Below are 13,113 nucleotides of genomic sequence, written 5' to 3'. Positions count from 1 at the left end.
TCAGAAGAAGTGAGGAAGATGATGATGGTCTGATTGTAGAGCTTCGATCAAGAGGATCCACGTTTACGAATGTATCTCCTCTCACAATGTGTATGATCTTGTTGTTCTTCGAGGACTGGTTACAATACACTAAAGTTTTGCTCTGCTCGTCGGCTAAGAAACTCAACCCATTGAGATTAACCTCGCTATGGTCTTTCACTGTTAGCAACTCGCTCCACGACACGAGTGATCCGAGACTATTTTCCCACCCAAGAAGTTGTCTCTGATACATGTACATCTCTTGTTGGATAATAAAAGCATGAAGTGCCTAACAGACAAAGTTTATTTTCTCCAACCACAGATAAAGCAGCTATACTATGCGAAAAGGGATGAGGAAGCGATAGACTTTGAAACATCTCTGTTGTAAAATCAAAACTTTAAGAAATCAGTATGACTCCATGTAGCAACCCAATAAGTATTTCCCTTGAAAGATATGCCGCCACGACGATATTTTGCTAAAAACCAATCAGTAGTCACACCAAGAACTCTCCAAGAATCAGAGGTGAAGTCATAAATCTCATACTTATTCTTGATTGGTAGAATCTTCTGACTATCCAACCTCAAGACTTTGTACTGCTTCTTGTTGTTGTAACCGAGAGCATAGTAGTCGTGTTTCTTGTACCTATCTCTGGGTTTAATCCCCTGAACATGGATTCCAAACCACAAGTCTCTTGTCCTTTGTGGTGCATAGCAATAATCTGTCACAGTGAAACACCTTACGTATAGCGGCGACTTGTGAAAAATTACAATCAGGGTCTTTAAGGTTGAATTGATATGCTACCTTAACAGATGGAGAAGCATCATGGAGATTGATTTTCACTAAGAATACCCTGTAATCAATCAACATGATACTAAGAGGATCTTCATCTGGCGCATTATTAGCATTGTTTCTTAGCAAAGCTCTCAGATTTCAGTAGAGCCTGCCAATGTTTCGATATTGATTGAAATCGTGACAGAGATTTAGCTGGAACCCATGAGAAATATCCTCTATCATCTCCCCTGGAAGGTTTTCCCAATCCATAGAGACTGTGATTTAATAACTAACTACTTTAACCCAAGCAACAAGTGAGAAAAGACATAATCCCTAGTTGTATATCTCTCGAATACCTAGGGTGTGCTTTCAGATTTGCTAGGTGATCATGGCATCATTGATACGTGGGTGAGAAAGTATGCAACAGTAGAAGATGCAGTATTAAACACTCGGAGGAGAAGAAGACATCGTAGGGGGTTGCTAAATGAGATAGAAACATAGCTGAGTGTTGTTGAGAGAAATCTAAATACAGAGAAAGAAGATATTAGCCTTTGGAGAAGGAAGTCAGGGTATAAGCAGAAGTTCTCGTCTCATGAAACTTGGGAATTGTTGAGAGAGACAAAAACTCATTGCAATTGGGCTAGGGGCATTTGGTTTTCACAAACTACACCCAAGTTTGCATTCATAGCTTGGTTGTGGACTCTCTAGATCGTTTGTCGACATTAGATAGGGTTGCAAAATGGAGCCTGGGAATTGATACAACCTGTTTGCTATGCAAAACTGCTACCGAATCGAGAGACCATCTGTTCTTTGAGTGCTCTTATACTGCTCAGGTTTGGGAATACATTGTCAAAGGTATCTTATGCAACTCTTTCACTAATGTTTGGTCTGAGATCATGCTACTTATTACTGATGAGACTAGGGAGAAGATGAGTCTGTTCTGCATCAGATATGCTTTTCAGGCTGTTCTGTATGCAGTTTGGCGTGAGCGTAATAAGATCAAACATGGAGATAAGCTGCTGCCTTTACCAGTGCTTAAAAGATTGATTGATAAGGGGATTAGAAAGAAAATCAGTCTGATGGGAATGAAGGGTGTTAAGTGGATGGAGAAGCTGATGCAGTTTTGATTTCAAACTAGATTGTAAATAGCTTTTTCTTTTTGAAGGGTTGTGAGTTGAGTTTGGGTATAGCTCATATAGTATAAAGGATGCCTTTAGTTGTATAAAGGTTTTTTTGATGAATAAATTTAAAATTCATTCATTCAAAAAAAAAAAAAATACCTACCTATTCCTTAATGGGTTAATTTGTTGAATAACTATATTGGAAGAAATATTAGTTTTGTAGTAATAGAGTAGAGAGAGATAGGAAGAAAAGGAAAGAGAGAGGGAAAGAAATGGTTAGTTAGTGAAATATAATTTTTTTGTTGGTTATCGGTTCAAATTTCCCTTCCTTAATCCCCAATAGTTTTTAATTTAAAAAAAAAAGTTATAAGAACTATAAATATGGCAAATATGTCACAACACACACTTGTTATAAGGAAAACCATACTGTTTTCTTCTTTGACATATACTTGGTTGTAAGAAGGAAGAACTAACTCTTTCATCAATTAACAATCTCCTCTAAGATGAGATACTGCAGCGCGATGGAATACTTGGCGCTTTTCTGGGATGAACCATTACTTGTCAAGAGAAACGACCCATCACCATGACCTTCATCACACATTCAATGGATGTTTTTACAAAACTCTGGAGTTAAATGTTTCTTATATGAAATCGGGAAAAGGATAAAAAAAACAAAACCTTTAATTGTAAAGATGGATGGGATCCATCGTTTGTAGATGAACAAAGACCTGGGGGAGTCTCCAGAACTGGTCTCGGATAACACAAGCTCGCAAGCAGCTTTCTTGCTGAAACAGATATAACACATTAGTAGTGCTTGCAAAAAAAAAGAAAAAAAACCCTTTCACTGGAAAAACAAAGTTAAAGACTCTCACTTGGCATGAGCAATAGCATTGTGGCATAGAGCAAGAGTGCGCACCATGGCCATGTCTCTAGCACGTGAGTTCATTAAACTACTCCCCTTCGAGTTGGTGAAGTAGTCACCAAAGTCATCGATTACAAGTGCAGCAGGAGGGAGATCAAGATGGAGATGAAACGCGGCAAAGTAGTTCCTAAGTCCTTCATCATCATCCACATACCTTTTCAGTTACAAAATAAAGTCCAAAGTGAATCAAAGCTAAGTGAATTTAAGTTTTTTTTATTTTTTTTTTGCTTTTTCATAGAGATTGAAGATCATGAGAGAAAATGATCTTTGTACAAGTATATACAATATAGAGTATGGACTAAACCGAACTAAACCATCTTAAATTAGATGTACAACATACATAACCAAGTTAAACCGTGTAGTAGTTGCTTACTTCATTTGTATTCGATTGAATGCATCGGAGGAGGAAGGGTCGATCCCCTGAGAGAGGAAGGGAGGGTTGGATTCGATTCTTTTGCGGTGGCAGATGAAGACGACGTGGTTGGTTTGAGAAGCGCTCGCTATGTTGAGTGCGAATTGGAATAGCAGAGAGGTTTTGCCTCTGTCAATAGAGAGAGAACGATGAAACATGGAGAGAGAGAGAGAGAGAGAGAGAGAGAGAGAGTGAAGAAAGTTATTATGGGAAGAAAGTTACGAGGAAATCGGGCCGGAGAGGAGAGTGAGGTTACCTCGCCGGTGATTCCCGGCGCCGCCGGAGCTTGGTTTCGTCGGGAAGAATCTCTCCGTCATTTGCTTCAGAAAGAAAACCGGGTGTTTGATATCGGTTTGCCGAACTAAATCCAACTAAAAAAACTTCGGTTTGGTTAATGGATAATATAAATTGAAGGAACGAACTAGTCATGTCGTGGGCACTTAAATCGAAAACCGAACTAAAATAATAAAAAAAAAAAAAAGTCAAAAGACTCAAACCTAATCAATATTCACAGATATATGAATGATTCATGTCTTTCTATATCTTAAAAACCAAAATCGAATTGAAACCAACCTGAGAGCCAAAACCGAATAGAAACCAAACTTAGAACTGTGTAAATACCTAAAATTTTAGAATATTTTTATATACCTAAAATATTAGTTTCAGTTGGTTTTGAAACAACTAAATACTATAAAACACTATTTATAATCGAATTATCTAAAACCCCCGAATATTTCTTATTTGGAATATTTAAATTATCTCAATTACCCGATATTTTATCTAAAAACAAGTTATACTCAAAATTTTATCTTAAAACACCAAAATCATTGAACTCTACCAAAAACAAAATAACGAGCAAAAACTGAAATAAATTTCTTAAGTAGCCGCATGGATCATATATCTTGAAAAATGAAAAAAAAAAACCAAAAAAAAGTTAAACCGCAAACTAAACACCCATACTTAAAAGGAACAATGAATTTATAGGTGTAGATAGATTGATAACTTAAACCTAACCAAATATGAAAATATAACATGCATCAGAATTATACATGTAAAACACTTGTAAATTTAAAAGAATATATGTGTGTGTGTGTTTTTTTTAGTAACAAGTAAAAAGATTACATAAAAATTTCTATTTATGTGCTATTATATATTTGACAAAAAAATTTCTTCATATCCTTCTCAATTTCTTTTATAATATTGATCTTTTAAACACAATTACCTACTATATTGTTTTTCTCTCCTTAACCGTTTTCTTTTTATTATAACAATAAATTTTTATTATTTTCCTCTAATGTTACTTTGTTCTTACTTCAGTATGAAGTGATGGACAATGTTACTTCAAATTTAAATATATATTTTGTTTGTATATTTACTTTTTGAAAAAAAGAAAAAAAATCAGAAGTTGATACTTACTTTTTGCTTATTCATATCTTTTGCTATAAAACATTATAAATGATTATATTCTCCCGTTAATTTATAATTTCAGCTATTATTTTCATCTAGTTAGATACTTACATATATTGAAGAACATGAAAATATTTATTTTCAAATTTTTTTTAATTTTAAAGCATGTTTTTTAATCACTTTTATACATATATAGTTTATTTACAAAATCTGATGGATTTATTAGTTTATTCATGTTATGCAATAATTTTACTATATGGTAATATTAATTTATGTTGCACATAGTAATAGTGTTGGATTATTGTTAAAGAAAAATAACTGGATAACATTAGTAAAAATGAAAAACTGAAAAATGTTATTAATAATTAATGATAAATTGGAGATGAAACATATTTAAACTTTATTCTTAACAAAGAGAAAATGATCAAACCACTGGAGGAGATGTTTCTTCATTTTTCTCATTTTGAAGAAACTAGAATTTGAAGATAAAAATAAAGTCAACCGTTGGATATAATCTTATATCTGGTATGGTTGTCTAGGAAATGTCGCATAGTCATCCTAAAGAACATTTATGTAAAAATCCGTTGATCAAAAATATCTTAAACAAAAAAAAACATATTAGAATTACTCTGTATGAAAAATAATCGCATGGGAATCATTAAGATTACTTCTTAATTCTACATAAAGTTGTGAAGGATAATGTGAGATAAAATTGGCATATGCAAGGTCAACTTCTAAAGATAATCAAGTTGGTGAGATCAAGCTAATTCCTTATTTAACTTACGACTTTTTGTTATAGTTATCATTGTTCTATGATTTAGTTTTTTTTTTCAAATTTACTCATTTGGCCAATCTTTTTTTATTTTTTATAGAAGATATATATATTCTTGTATTGTATTAATCGGTGGTTAATGCTAGGAGGTGTGTTGTTTTGCTCACCCATCATATATTTGTTTGTAATTAGATGGAACTTGCTTTGATTGATAATTAAAGTTTAGTAAATTAGTTAGAGTTTGAAACTTTATTTTATATGATTGTTGTTTAAGTATTCCAACTGCAATCATTTGAATCTTGTTTGGTTAAGTAAGAAACTGTAAGGCAACAATTATTTACTTAAAACTTTCTATCTTTAGAAGAATTCTTTATCTTACAACAATAAATTTTATTTTTAATTTTTATCACAATGCATAATAGACTTTTGTTTTCTCATATTTTCTATGTTGTAGAAACTATATTTGAAAATTTTATCTATTTTCACTAGAAATTCTTTGTTTACAAACATTTTTTGCATGTACTTGTTATGTCGCATATGGTAATAATATTCAAAACGATTAATTGAAAGATCATTTGACTCTTTGAATTTTAATGTTATTGGTATTTTTGTATGATACTTGTGTTTTTCACTTTTATGTTTCATACGCCTACAAAATATATGTATATAGTCTGGATTAATAGATATTACAATTTTCAAATTTAATGGTGTTTTATTTATGTGTATATGCATATGTGGTATTAAGATCGTATAGAAAAATGTGATATAAATTTTTTTAGAGAATAATAGATTGTTAATTTAAACTTAAGTAAATATGATAAAAATTAAATAGAAAAATATATTTTACATTACTTACATTTTAAACCAAAGAAGTTACAAAAGATAATATTTATATGTATGTGTGTGTGCATAACATGTTAAACAATATAACATATTTATAATATTAATATTTGTTGTTATATAACTAACAAAAACATTTCATCATCATAAATTTTCATTATTACCTATCATAGTAAGTTTGAAAACAAAAGTTATCTACCATATTGTTTTCTCTTTTTCATCATTTTTTTCAATTATAAATTTTACAACTGTACCCATACACATGTGGATACTTTTATATCATAAAATATCTTCTTAAAGTTGGAAAAACATAACTTAAAAATTTTACATGTAGAATGTGGGGAATTGTCTTATCTTGAAACTATTTTCTATGTATTAGTAGTTTTGTGTTTATTATAAGTTGCTTAAAAATTTAGTGAAAAGTTTGTTTAGTCCTTTAATTTTTAATATTAGAAAGTTTTTTTATGTTTATATGTTCACTTTTGGGTTTCATACACCTATAAAATGTGGCTAAACAATTCTGTTAATTAATAGGTATTACAAATTACATTTCACATTTAAAATGATGATATCTAAATATGTCTTTCAACATTAGTTGATGCAAATGTTTTTACTTTATTTCAACATTTGTTGATGAAAATGAGCAGTTGAATGGTATGAAATTTTTTTTCTTATGTTGTGTGTTCAACAACTTTAATTAAATTTTATGAGCAAAGATATGCATTTGGCACAAGAAATAGCTTTGTTACAGTTATTGTGATAGCAGTTATTGATATATGTAACGAGAATCACATGTTTTATCTCAGGCAAACTGATTCATTCGATGAAGATAATACCGTTGATGTCTATGGAAAAATAAGTTCTGTGGTGAATGTTTGGTGAACATCCCATTAGGTTATCCCTAGTTAGTATTTAATAATTAAAACAATCAGTGAAATGTTTGTTGATTCCTTCACTTTTGATATTGAGAAGACTTTTGTTTATGTTTTGTGTTTTATCATATTTGAGTTTTATAAACCTACAAAATGTGGGTAATTTTTTTAAATTAGCTAATAAATATAACAACTTACACTTCACATTTAAAAAGATTGGATCTAAATAATGTCATTAAAGATTTTTGTTATTCAACACTTTTTGAGAAATATGAAAACTTGAATGGTTTGAACTTTTTTTTAAATGTTATTGTGTGTTGAACAACTTCATCAAAAAAAATAAGCCAGAAGATGAAATTGACACAAAAAAAAATTAGTTACGATTATTGTGATAGCATTTATTTATTTATATAAAGAGATACTCAAGTTTGAAAGTGTGTAGATGATTTTAACAGTATTTTAAACATCCAATGATTTTAAGAGTGTTTTATTTACTGAATACACCAAAGAAAACACTTTGTACATAATGCCTCTAACAAATTAATAAATCAAGGAACCTAAAGGCATTGCTTTATGGGATTTACCCTAGGGTCTGCCTAGTTTTGGACTGCAGACAAGATGCCGATAAAATTGCTAAAGTTAACACTATAGTTTATATTGTTTAAATTGGCTGGTGTAGGTTTATCAACATATATTGAGATCTCTTTTCAGTAACTGGAGTCATGGACAACGCTGACACAATCTGCCAATTACAATTTGTATTCATTGATAATTGGTTAAGAAAATTTTATGTGCTAATCGCAAGTCAACAAGATGGAAGATTCATTTTCGACCATAATTTACTCGGTTATATAGTTTTAGTTGTCGATCCCTGACCATATTGGCGCTCATGTCGGCTTGTTCCTATGTGCAGGTGGTCCGTGTAAAGAAGGTTGGGACAAGGAACTACCGGAACATATGTTTGCTACTGATCGGGTTCCTTGCAAACAACTTAACATCCACTCAAAACTCAGCTTGCTCTTGGTTGTACGAGACGCGTTAGAAGGCACTGTCGAGATTGAGCAAATTAAAGACTTGTTTTGGCAAACTTTTCCAACTAGAAGTGCTAAAATATTCCATTGTGTGTAACTTGGTACATTCGATGGAGATAACACAGCTGATGTCTAAGAAAAAATACGCTTTATGGCCAGTGTTTGGTGGACAAGCTATTAGGTTATCTCTATAGTGCTTAAAAATTAAAACATTCAGTGAAATGTTTATTGAATCCCTCACTTTTAATATTTGGAAGACCTTTGTTTATGTTTTGTATATTTTCATATTTAGGTTTCATAAACCTATAAAATGTGGGTATAAAATTTAATTAATTAATATATATCACAACTTATACTTCTCGTAGAAACGAGACATAGTGATGTCTTTAGTGGGGTTTTTTTTTTTATCAACACTTTTTGAGAAACATGAGAAGTTGAATGGTTAGAATTTTGTTTTCTTATGTTGTTATGTGTTGAACAATTTCATCAAAAATTTATGAGCCATAAGATGCATTTGAGACATGAAATAGTTTAGTTAAAATTATTGTAATAGCATTTGTTAAGCTATGTAAAGAGAGACTCAAGTTTGAAAATGTATAGTTGATTTTAATGGTGTTTTATTCATTCTAGTTATCTTTAAAGAGTCTTATATTTCTTTAAAAGAAAATACATGTGGATAATCAATTTATCAAGACAATGATGAACCAGACAAACTCTACTAAACACTCTATACATAAGAAAATGAATGAAAAATTTGGAGACTACTTCTCAATGCTAATTTAGTCCAAGTAGGAACAGGTGAGATAGAATTGATCAATGAGATGTCGTCCGCTGAAGTGGTTCGTGTTAGTGAAAGTTAGTTTTTCATTTAATTATTTTCTTGTGTTTTTTGTTTCTATTGTTGTTGTTGTCATCGTTGTTTTTATTAGTTTATTTTTGTATATGCTTTTGTTAGTAGACTTATACTTTTTTAACTATGTTTTATGATCAATGAAATTTATTTTTTATATTAAAATACATGGATCTCTTTATATTATAGTGGTTTAATATAATAAATATTAAATCTGTGCAAAGAGGGGTAACAATCTATTTTACACTCAGAAGACTCTTACAGCATCAAATTTGCAAAAAATTCAAAGACCACATTCTGTTTTATTCCGAAATAAACTTCTAAGTATGTTTATCTTCCCTGATTTTATACATGTACGTTTGTGTGTTATGTTAGTATTACTACATTAACATAGCAATTTGCAAAAGTGTTGGTGTGTCATCTTCTTCTCTCGATATTGGTTTGTCTTTCTCAAAGAACAATGGGGGTTTATCATTTTCTTCTCTCAAACCCTTCTTTGTTTATTCTTCTTTCTCTTTGCCATCTAAATTTATCTTAAGTCACCTTTTTTAAGTCACTTTTAGAATCAATAATTCCACCATAAATAATACATATGTGATGTATATAGCATCTATAATTTACTAGAGGTATCTGAAATAATAGTGATGGATTCCATTTTAGTTACTTACACCGCCAGATCTACTATCATAGAACTACCAAAACATGATGATCATCGATCTTCTCATACATAGACATGTCCCCAATTCAACTCAAATATATTTGGTTGGTGAAATTACAAGAGTAAATCCATTATATTGCATATGTTTGTTCCATTAGTTGCATATGTTGTCATCGATGATTGTTTTCTAACTGATAACATCAATGCATATATAAAATATGGGTTTGTGCCTTTCGTTGACTTTTGTGTGATTATAATTTGCAATAATTAGAAATGCATGGTCTAATTGGCTGATAAATTTTGTAAATTTGTTGTGTCTTTTCATCCGATTTGTTTGAACTCTGATGATAGTAAATGTTTTAATGATGGTTTTATGATTTTTGATATGATATTTTTATAATTTTGGGTTGAAATGGGGTCGAAATCTGATTTTGTTTTTGGTTAAAAGGTTAACTATTATTTGATGAACAGTAAACCAATTATTCTAGTTAATTGATGTTTCAGTAAACAATAATTTTATCCTGACTTCTCCCAAACTCCTTCTCTGGTAAGGAAAAACAAGTGTCTCTTTAATATTTTGGGATCCTCCAACTGTTATCATTTCCCTTTGGTTAAGAAAATTTTCAAAATTTCCAGATAATTTTTTTTTTGATCGATTCATCTACCACCAAAGACAATTTTCTTGATTTTGTTGCCGTGTTATATATCCTTGTTCCTTTCATCTGACGATTTACTCGATTTTTAATTTGATCGACAAAGAAGAAAATGTGGCAACGACAATCAAAAGGGGAGTTGTTGTTTCAGAAAGTGAGCTATGGTAACGCTATATCGAGATTAGATCTCTTTTGTTGTGATGGATCTGACCTCATGGTTCAATATTGTTGATTTATTGTTACAAAATTGCTCGAAATTAGGGTTTCTAGCAATTGTTGATTTGGGATTGTAGTGGATGGATAGAGAATGAAAAATGCCTTTGATCATGGCATGCATGAACTCTAGGCTTTATCATGTTGCCAAAATTTTGTTCGAATTTGGCGATAATGTAAATGTTTATTTTTATGGTACTATAAAGACTCTTTCTTTTTTTAGTGAATAAGTTTGATTGTGCAAGTTTTAATACTTGTAAATCTGCTTCGACACTATCCTACTAAGTGTTCCATAAGAATCTTGATATGCTCCTTGGTACATACCTGCTGAATCCCTAAAACTCTATTCTTCTCTTGTTAAAGTACTTTGGCTGACCATCCTCATCGTAACTGTATTTAATGTAGTCTTTTGGCGATTTCTTCCACTTTGAAAACATTGTTTCATTCCCTGTAGAAGCTCGAGACCCCAATTCCTTATATTTATATATTAAAAAGCAAGTTGCATGGCGAATAAAATCCTAACATGTGGATATGTTTAACGATTTAAAGAAAAATCCAATGCAGAAATAAACATCTAAATGGATTAATAACTGATTTCTATTTCTTTACCTCTATAAAATAAAAATTTAGATAAATCCCTAATATTTCTGACACTACCATGATCACATAGTTTTAAAACAGTTACTATTCCTATACAGGAGGGTTGACTCACGATGCTATAAATTCATCTATATATTCATTCAATGTAATTTTCTAATTTCTTTGCAATGGCCCCTTGACTCCTTGTGAAAGAGTGGTGAAATTTTAATTTCTAACCAAACAGATCGATATGGCTTATGAAGATATTTGTAAAGAAAAGTTTTTTGCAATGTTTAAGAAAAAAAACACAATTTTTTTTATAGAGAAGCTTAGTGCAAAGTTGACAGTTGAAGATTAAATCGAGGTTAGTGAGACTAAATACTCCCAAACCTTTCAATATTCACTGTAATTTACAACATGTTGATTTTTTTCATGAATATTTACCTTTAGCCTACTTACATAATATTTATTAGAAATACATTTGATTAATATCATTTTTAAAGAGACTAAACTATTTCTCGATTTGCTAGGAAATGTTTATTTGCTGTGGTGGTGATATCAAGGAATGAAAGTAAGAAGCTCACTTTAAAACATATTTACAAAGCCAATAAGCAAAAAAAAAAAAGTGCGGTGAAAACTAGAAGGCAAAAAATAGAACTAGAGAAATAGTTGTAGGAACGAGGACTTATGTTTACTCTATAGATCTTTTTTTTCTTCAACTGTCCATCTACACTAGATCAAGTGGTGGTTAGACGAGTCGATTCTCCGAGGAGCACCTCCATCCGTCTGACCATTCTATTTTTAACGCTGGACAATTGTGGTATTACAAACTATGAGAAATATTATAGACGATTCTACGGTCTTTTCTTCATTAATTTTCATAATTATGTCTTCTCTTGAGATCGAAACCCAAACCTCCTGCTGTAGAAGCATTAATGAACACTTAGTCAAACTACTAGACCAAGGGGACATCCACGCCGAGTCGCCGACCATTCCTACTTCGAGGAATATGAGACATGCTCAGATCCTCGAAATCCTATAGATCAAAACAAACCTCAAGTTGGTTTTTCTTATTTTAAAATATGTTTTATAATATTCTAGAGATATTATTTATGTTTACTTTTGGGTGAATATATACTTTTTATTTTTATTTTTCTTACCAAATTTTGTAGATTTACTCATAAATAAAAATTTAGAAACAAATATACCTCTCGAAATAATGAAAGAAAAAACGAGTAATAAGAAAAAATATGCATGATAAGAATGTAAAGTTACAATAAATGTCGACATCAATTGTATACAAAGTTAATGTCAATGTTTTAGTGGAGATGCTTTCCCAGAATTTTCATATCGTATAACTTTTAACTGTTTCGAAAAAAAAGTCAATATTTTATATTCATTTTATTTTTTTCATATTGAATGCTTGTGCTGAGCACGAAAGATGATACTAGTATAAGGCTAAACTCCAGTCACCAGTTTTCTTTCTAGCCCAAACCCAATACAAGTTAATACGGGAAAAGGGTTTTTTCGATCCAAACAATTTTGGTTGTGCCAAATACGACTTGGCAAATAATCAATATTAAATATGATTTCAACTCAATTATAATTCAAAAATATTATAGAAATTATTTAAAATGTGCCTAAATCTACATTGACTGTAATAGAAGTTAGTCAACTATTAAAAAATAAAATGACATCGTTTTGGATTAATCTTTTTTTTAAAATATGCTCATTATGGGATTTAAACTCGTGCATTGATACAGTTTAAAAGAGACATTTTATCCACTAGACTAAAGTAAATGTTTGATATATAATTACAAACTAGATTTTGACCCGCGCAGGCGCGCGGGTGTATATTTTGAAAAATATGTTGATATTTGTTTTTCATGTAATTATTAGGATTTGGAAAAATGAATCCGAGGAACATAACCGATACCGATCCAAAGATATAGTACCAAACCCAAACATAAATTGATTAAATATTCTAATTATT

The 13,113-nt window shown here is 30.8% G+C and overlaps 2 protein-coding genes across 3 annotated transcripts; both read right to left on the bottom strand.

The window, feature by feature from the left end:
* Positions 1–408: 408 nt before the first annotated feature.
* Positions 409–886, bottom strand: LOC117126825 (putative F-box protein At3g21120). Its single transcript, XM_033275951.1, has 2 exons — positions 787–886; positions 409–737 (listed from the first exon to the last, which is right to left on the bottom strand). The coding sequence occupies exons 1-2, from the start codon at positions 884–886 to the stop codon at positions 409–411; spliced, it is 429 nt and encodes a 142-aa protein (XP_033131842.1).
* Positions 887–2,240: 1,354 nt separating this feature from the next.
* Positions 2,241–12,928, bottom strand: LOC103828758. 2 transcript variants are annotated; one of them, XM_009104392.3, is made up of 5 exons: positions 3,502–12,928; positions 3,207–3,374; positions 2,784–2,987; positions 2,590–2,696; positions 2,241–2,499 (listed from the first exon to the last, which is right to left on the bottom strand). In XM_009104392.3, exons 1-5 carry the CDS (start codon positions 3,672–3,674, stop codon positions 2,393–2,395), a joined length of 759 nt encoding a protein of 252 aa, XP_009102640.1. In that variant the 5' UTR covers positions 3,675–12,928; the 3' UTR covers positions 2,241–2,392. The 2 variants fall into 2 exon arrangements, with proteins under 2 accessions (XP_009102640.1, XP_009102641.1); XM_009104393.3 differs by having other exon boundaries at positions 3,468–12,915.
* Positions 12,929–13,113: the final 185 nt, after the last annotated feature.

This window comes from Brassica rapa, chromosome A07, assembly GCF_000309985.2.
Source record: "Brassica rapa cultivar Chiifu-401-42 chromosome A07, CAAS_Brap_v3.01, whole genome shotgun sequence".
Classification (NCBI taxonomy): Eukaryota; Viridiplantae; Streptophyta; class Magnoliopsida; order Brassicales; family Brassicaceae; genus Brassica; species Brassica rapa.
Note: the sequence above shows the minus strand (reverse complement) of the source record. Positions and strands in the feature narration are given on the sequence as shown.

Excerpts from the sequence above, each read along its gene's own strand:
- LOC117126825 (XM_033275951.1), bottom strand. The coding sequence starts at position 886 with ATGTTGATTGATTACAGGGTATTCTTAGTGAAAATCAATCTCCATGAT. Across the intron at positions 738-786 it reads CAACCTTAAAGACCCTGATT|ATTATTGCTATGCACCACAA; the intron begins GTAATTTTTCAC and ends TCACTGTGACAG.
- LOC103828758 (XM_009104392.3), bottom strand. The coding sequence starts at position 3,674 with ATGACTAGTTCGTTCCTTCAATTTATATTATCCATTAACCAAACCGAA. Across the intron at positions 3,375-3,501 it reads CGCCGGGAATCACCGGCGAG|AGGCAAAACCTCTCTGCTAT; the intron begins GTAACCTCACTC and ends CTCTATTGACAG. Across the intron at positions 2,500-2,589 it reads ATCCATCTTTACAATTAAAG|GTCATGGTGATGGGTCGTTT; the intron begins GTTTTGTTTTTT and ends TGTGTGATGAAG.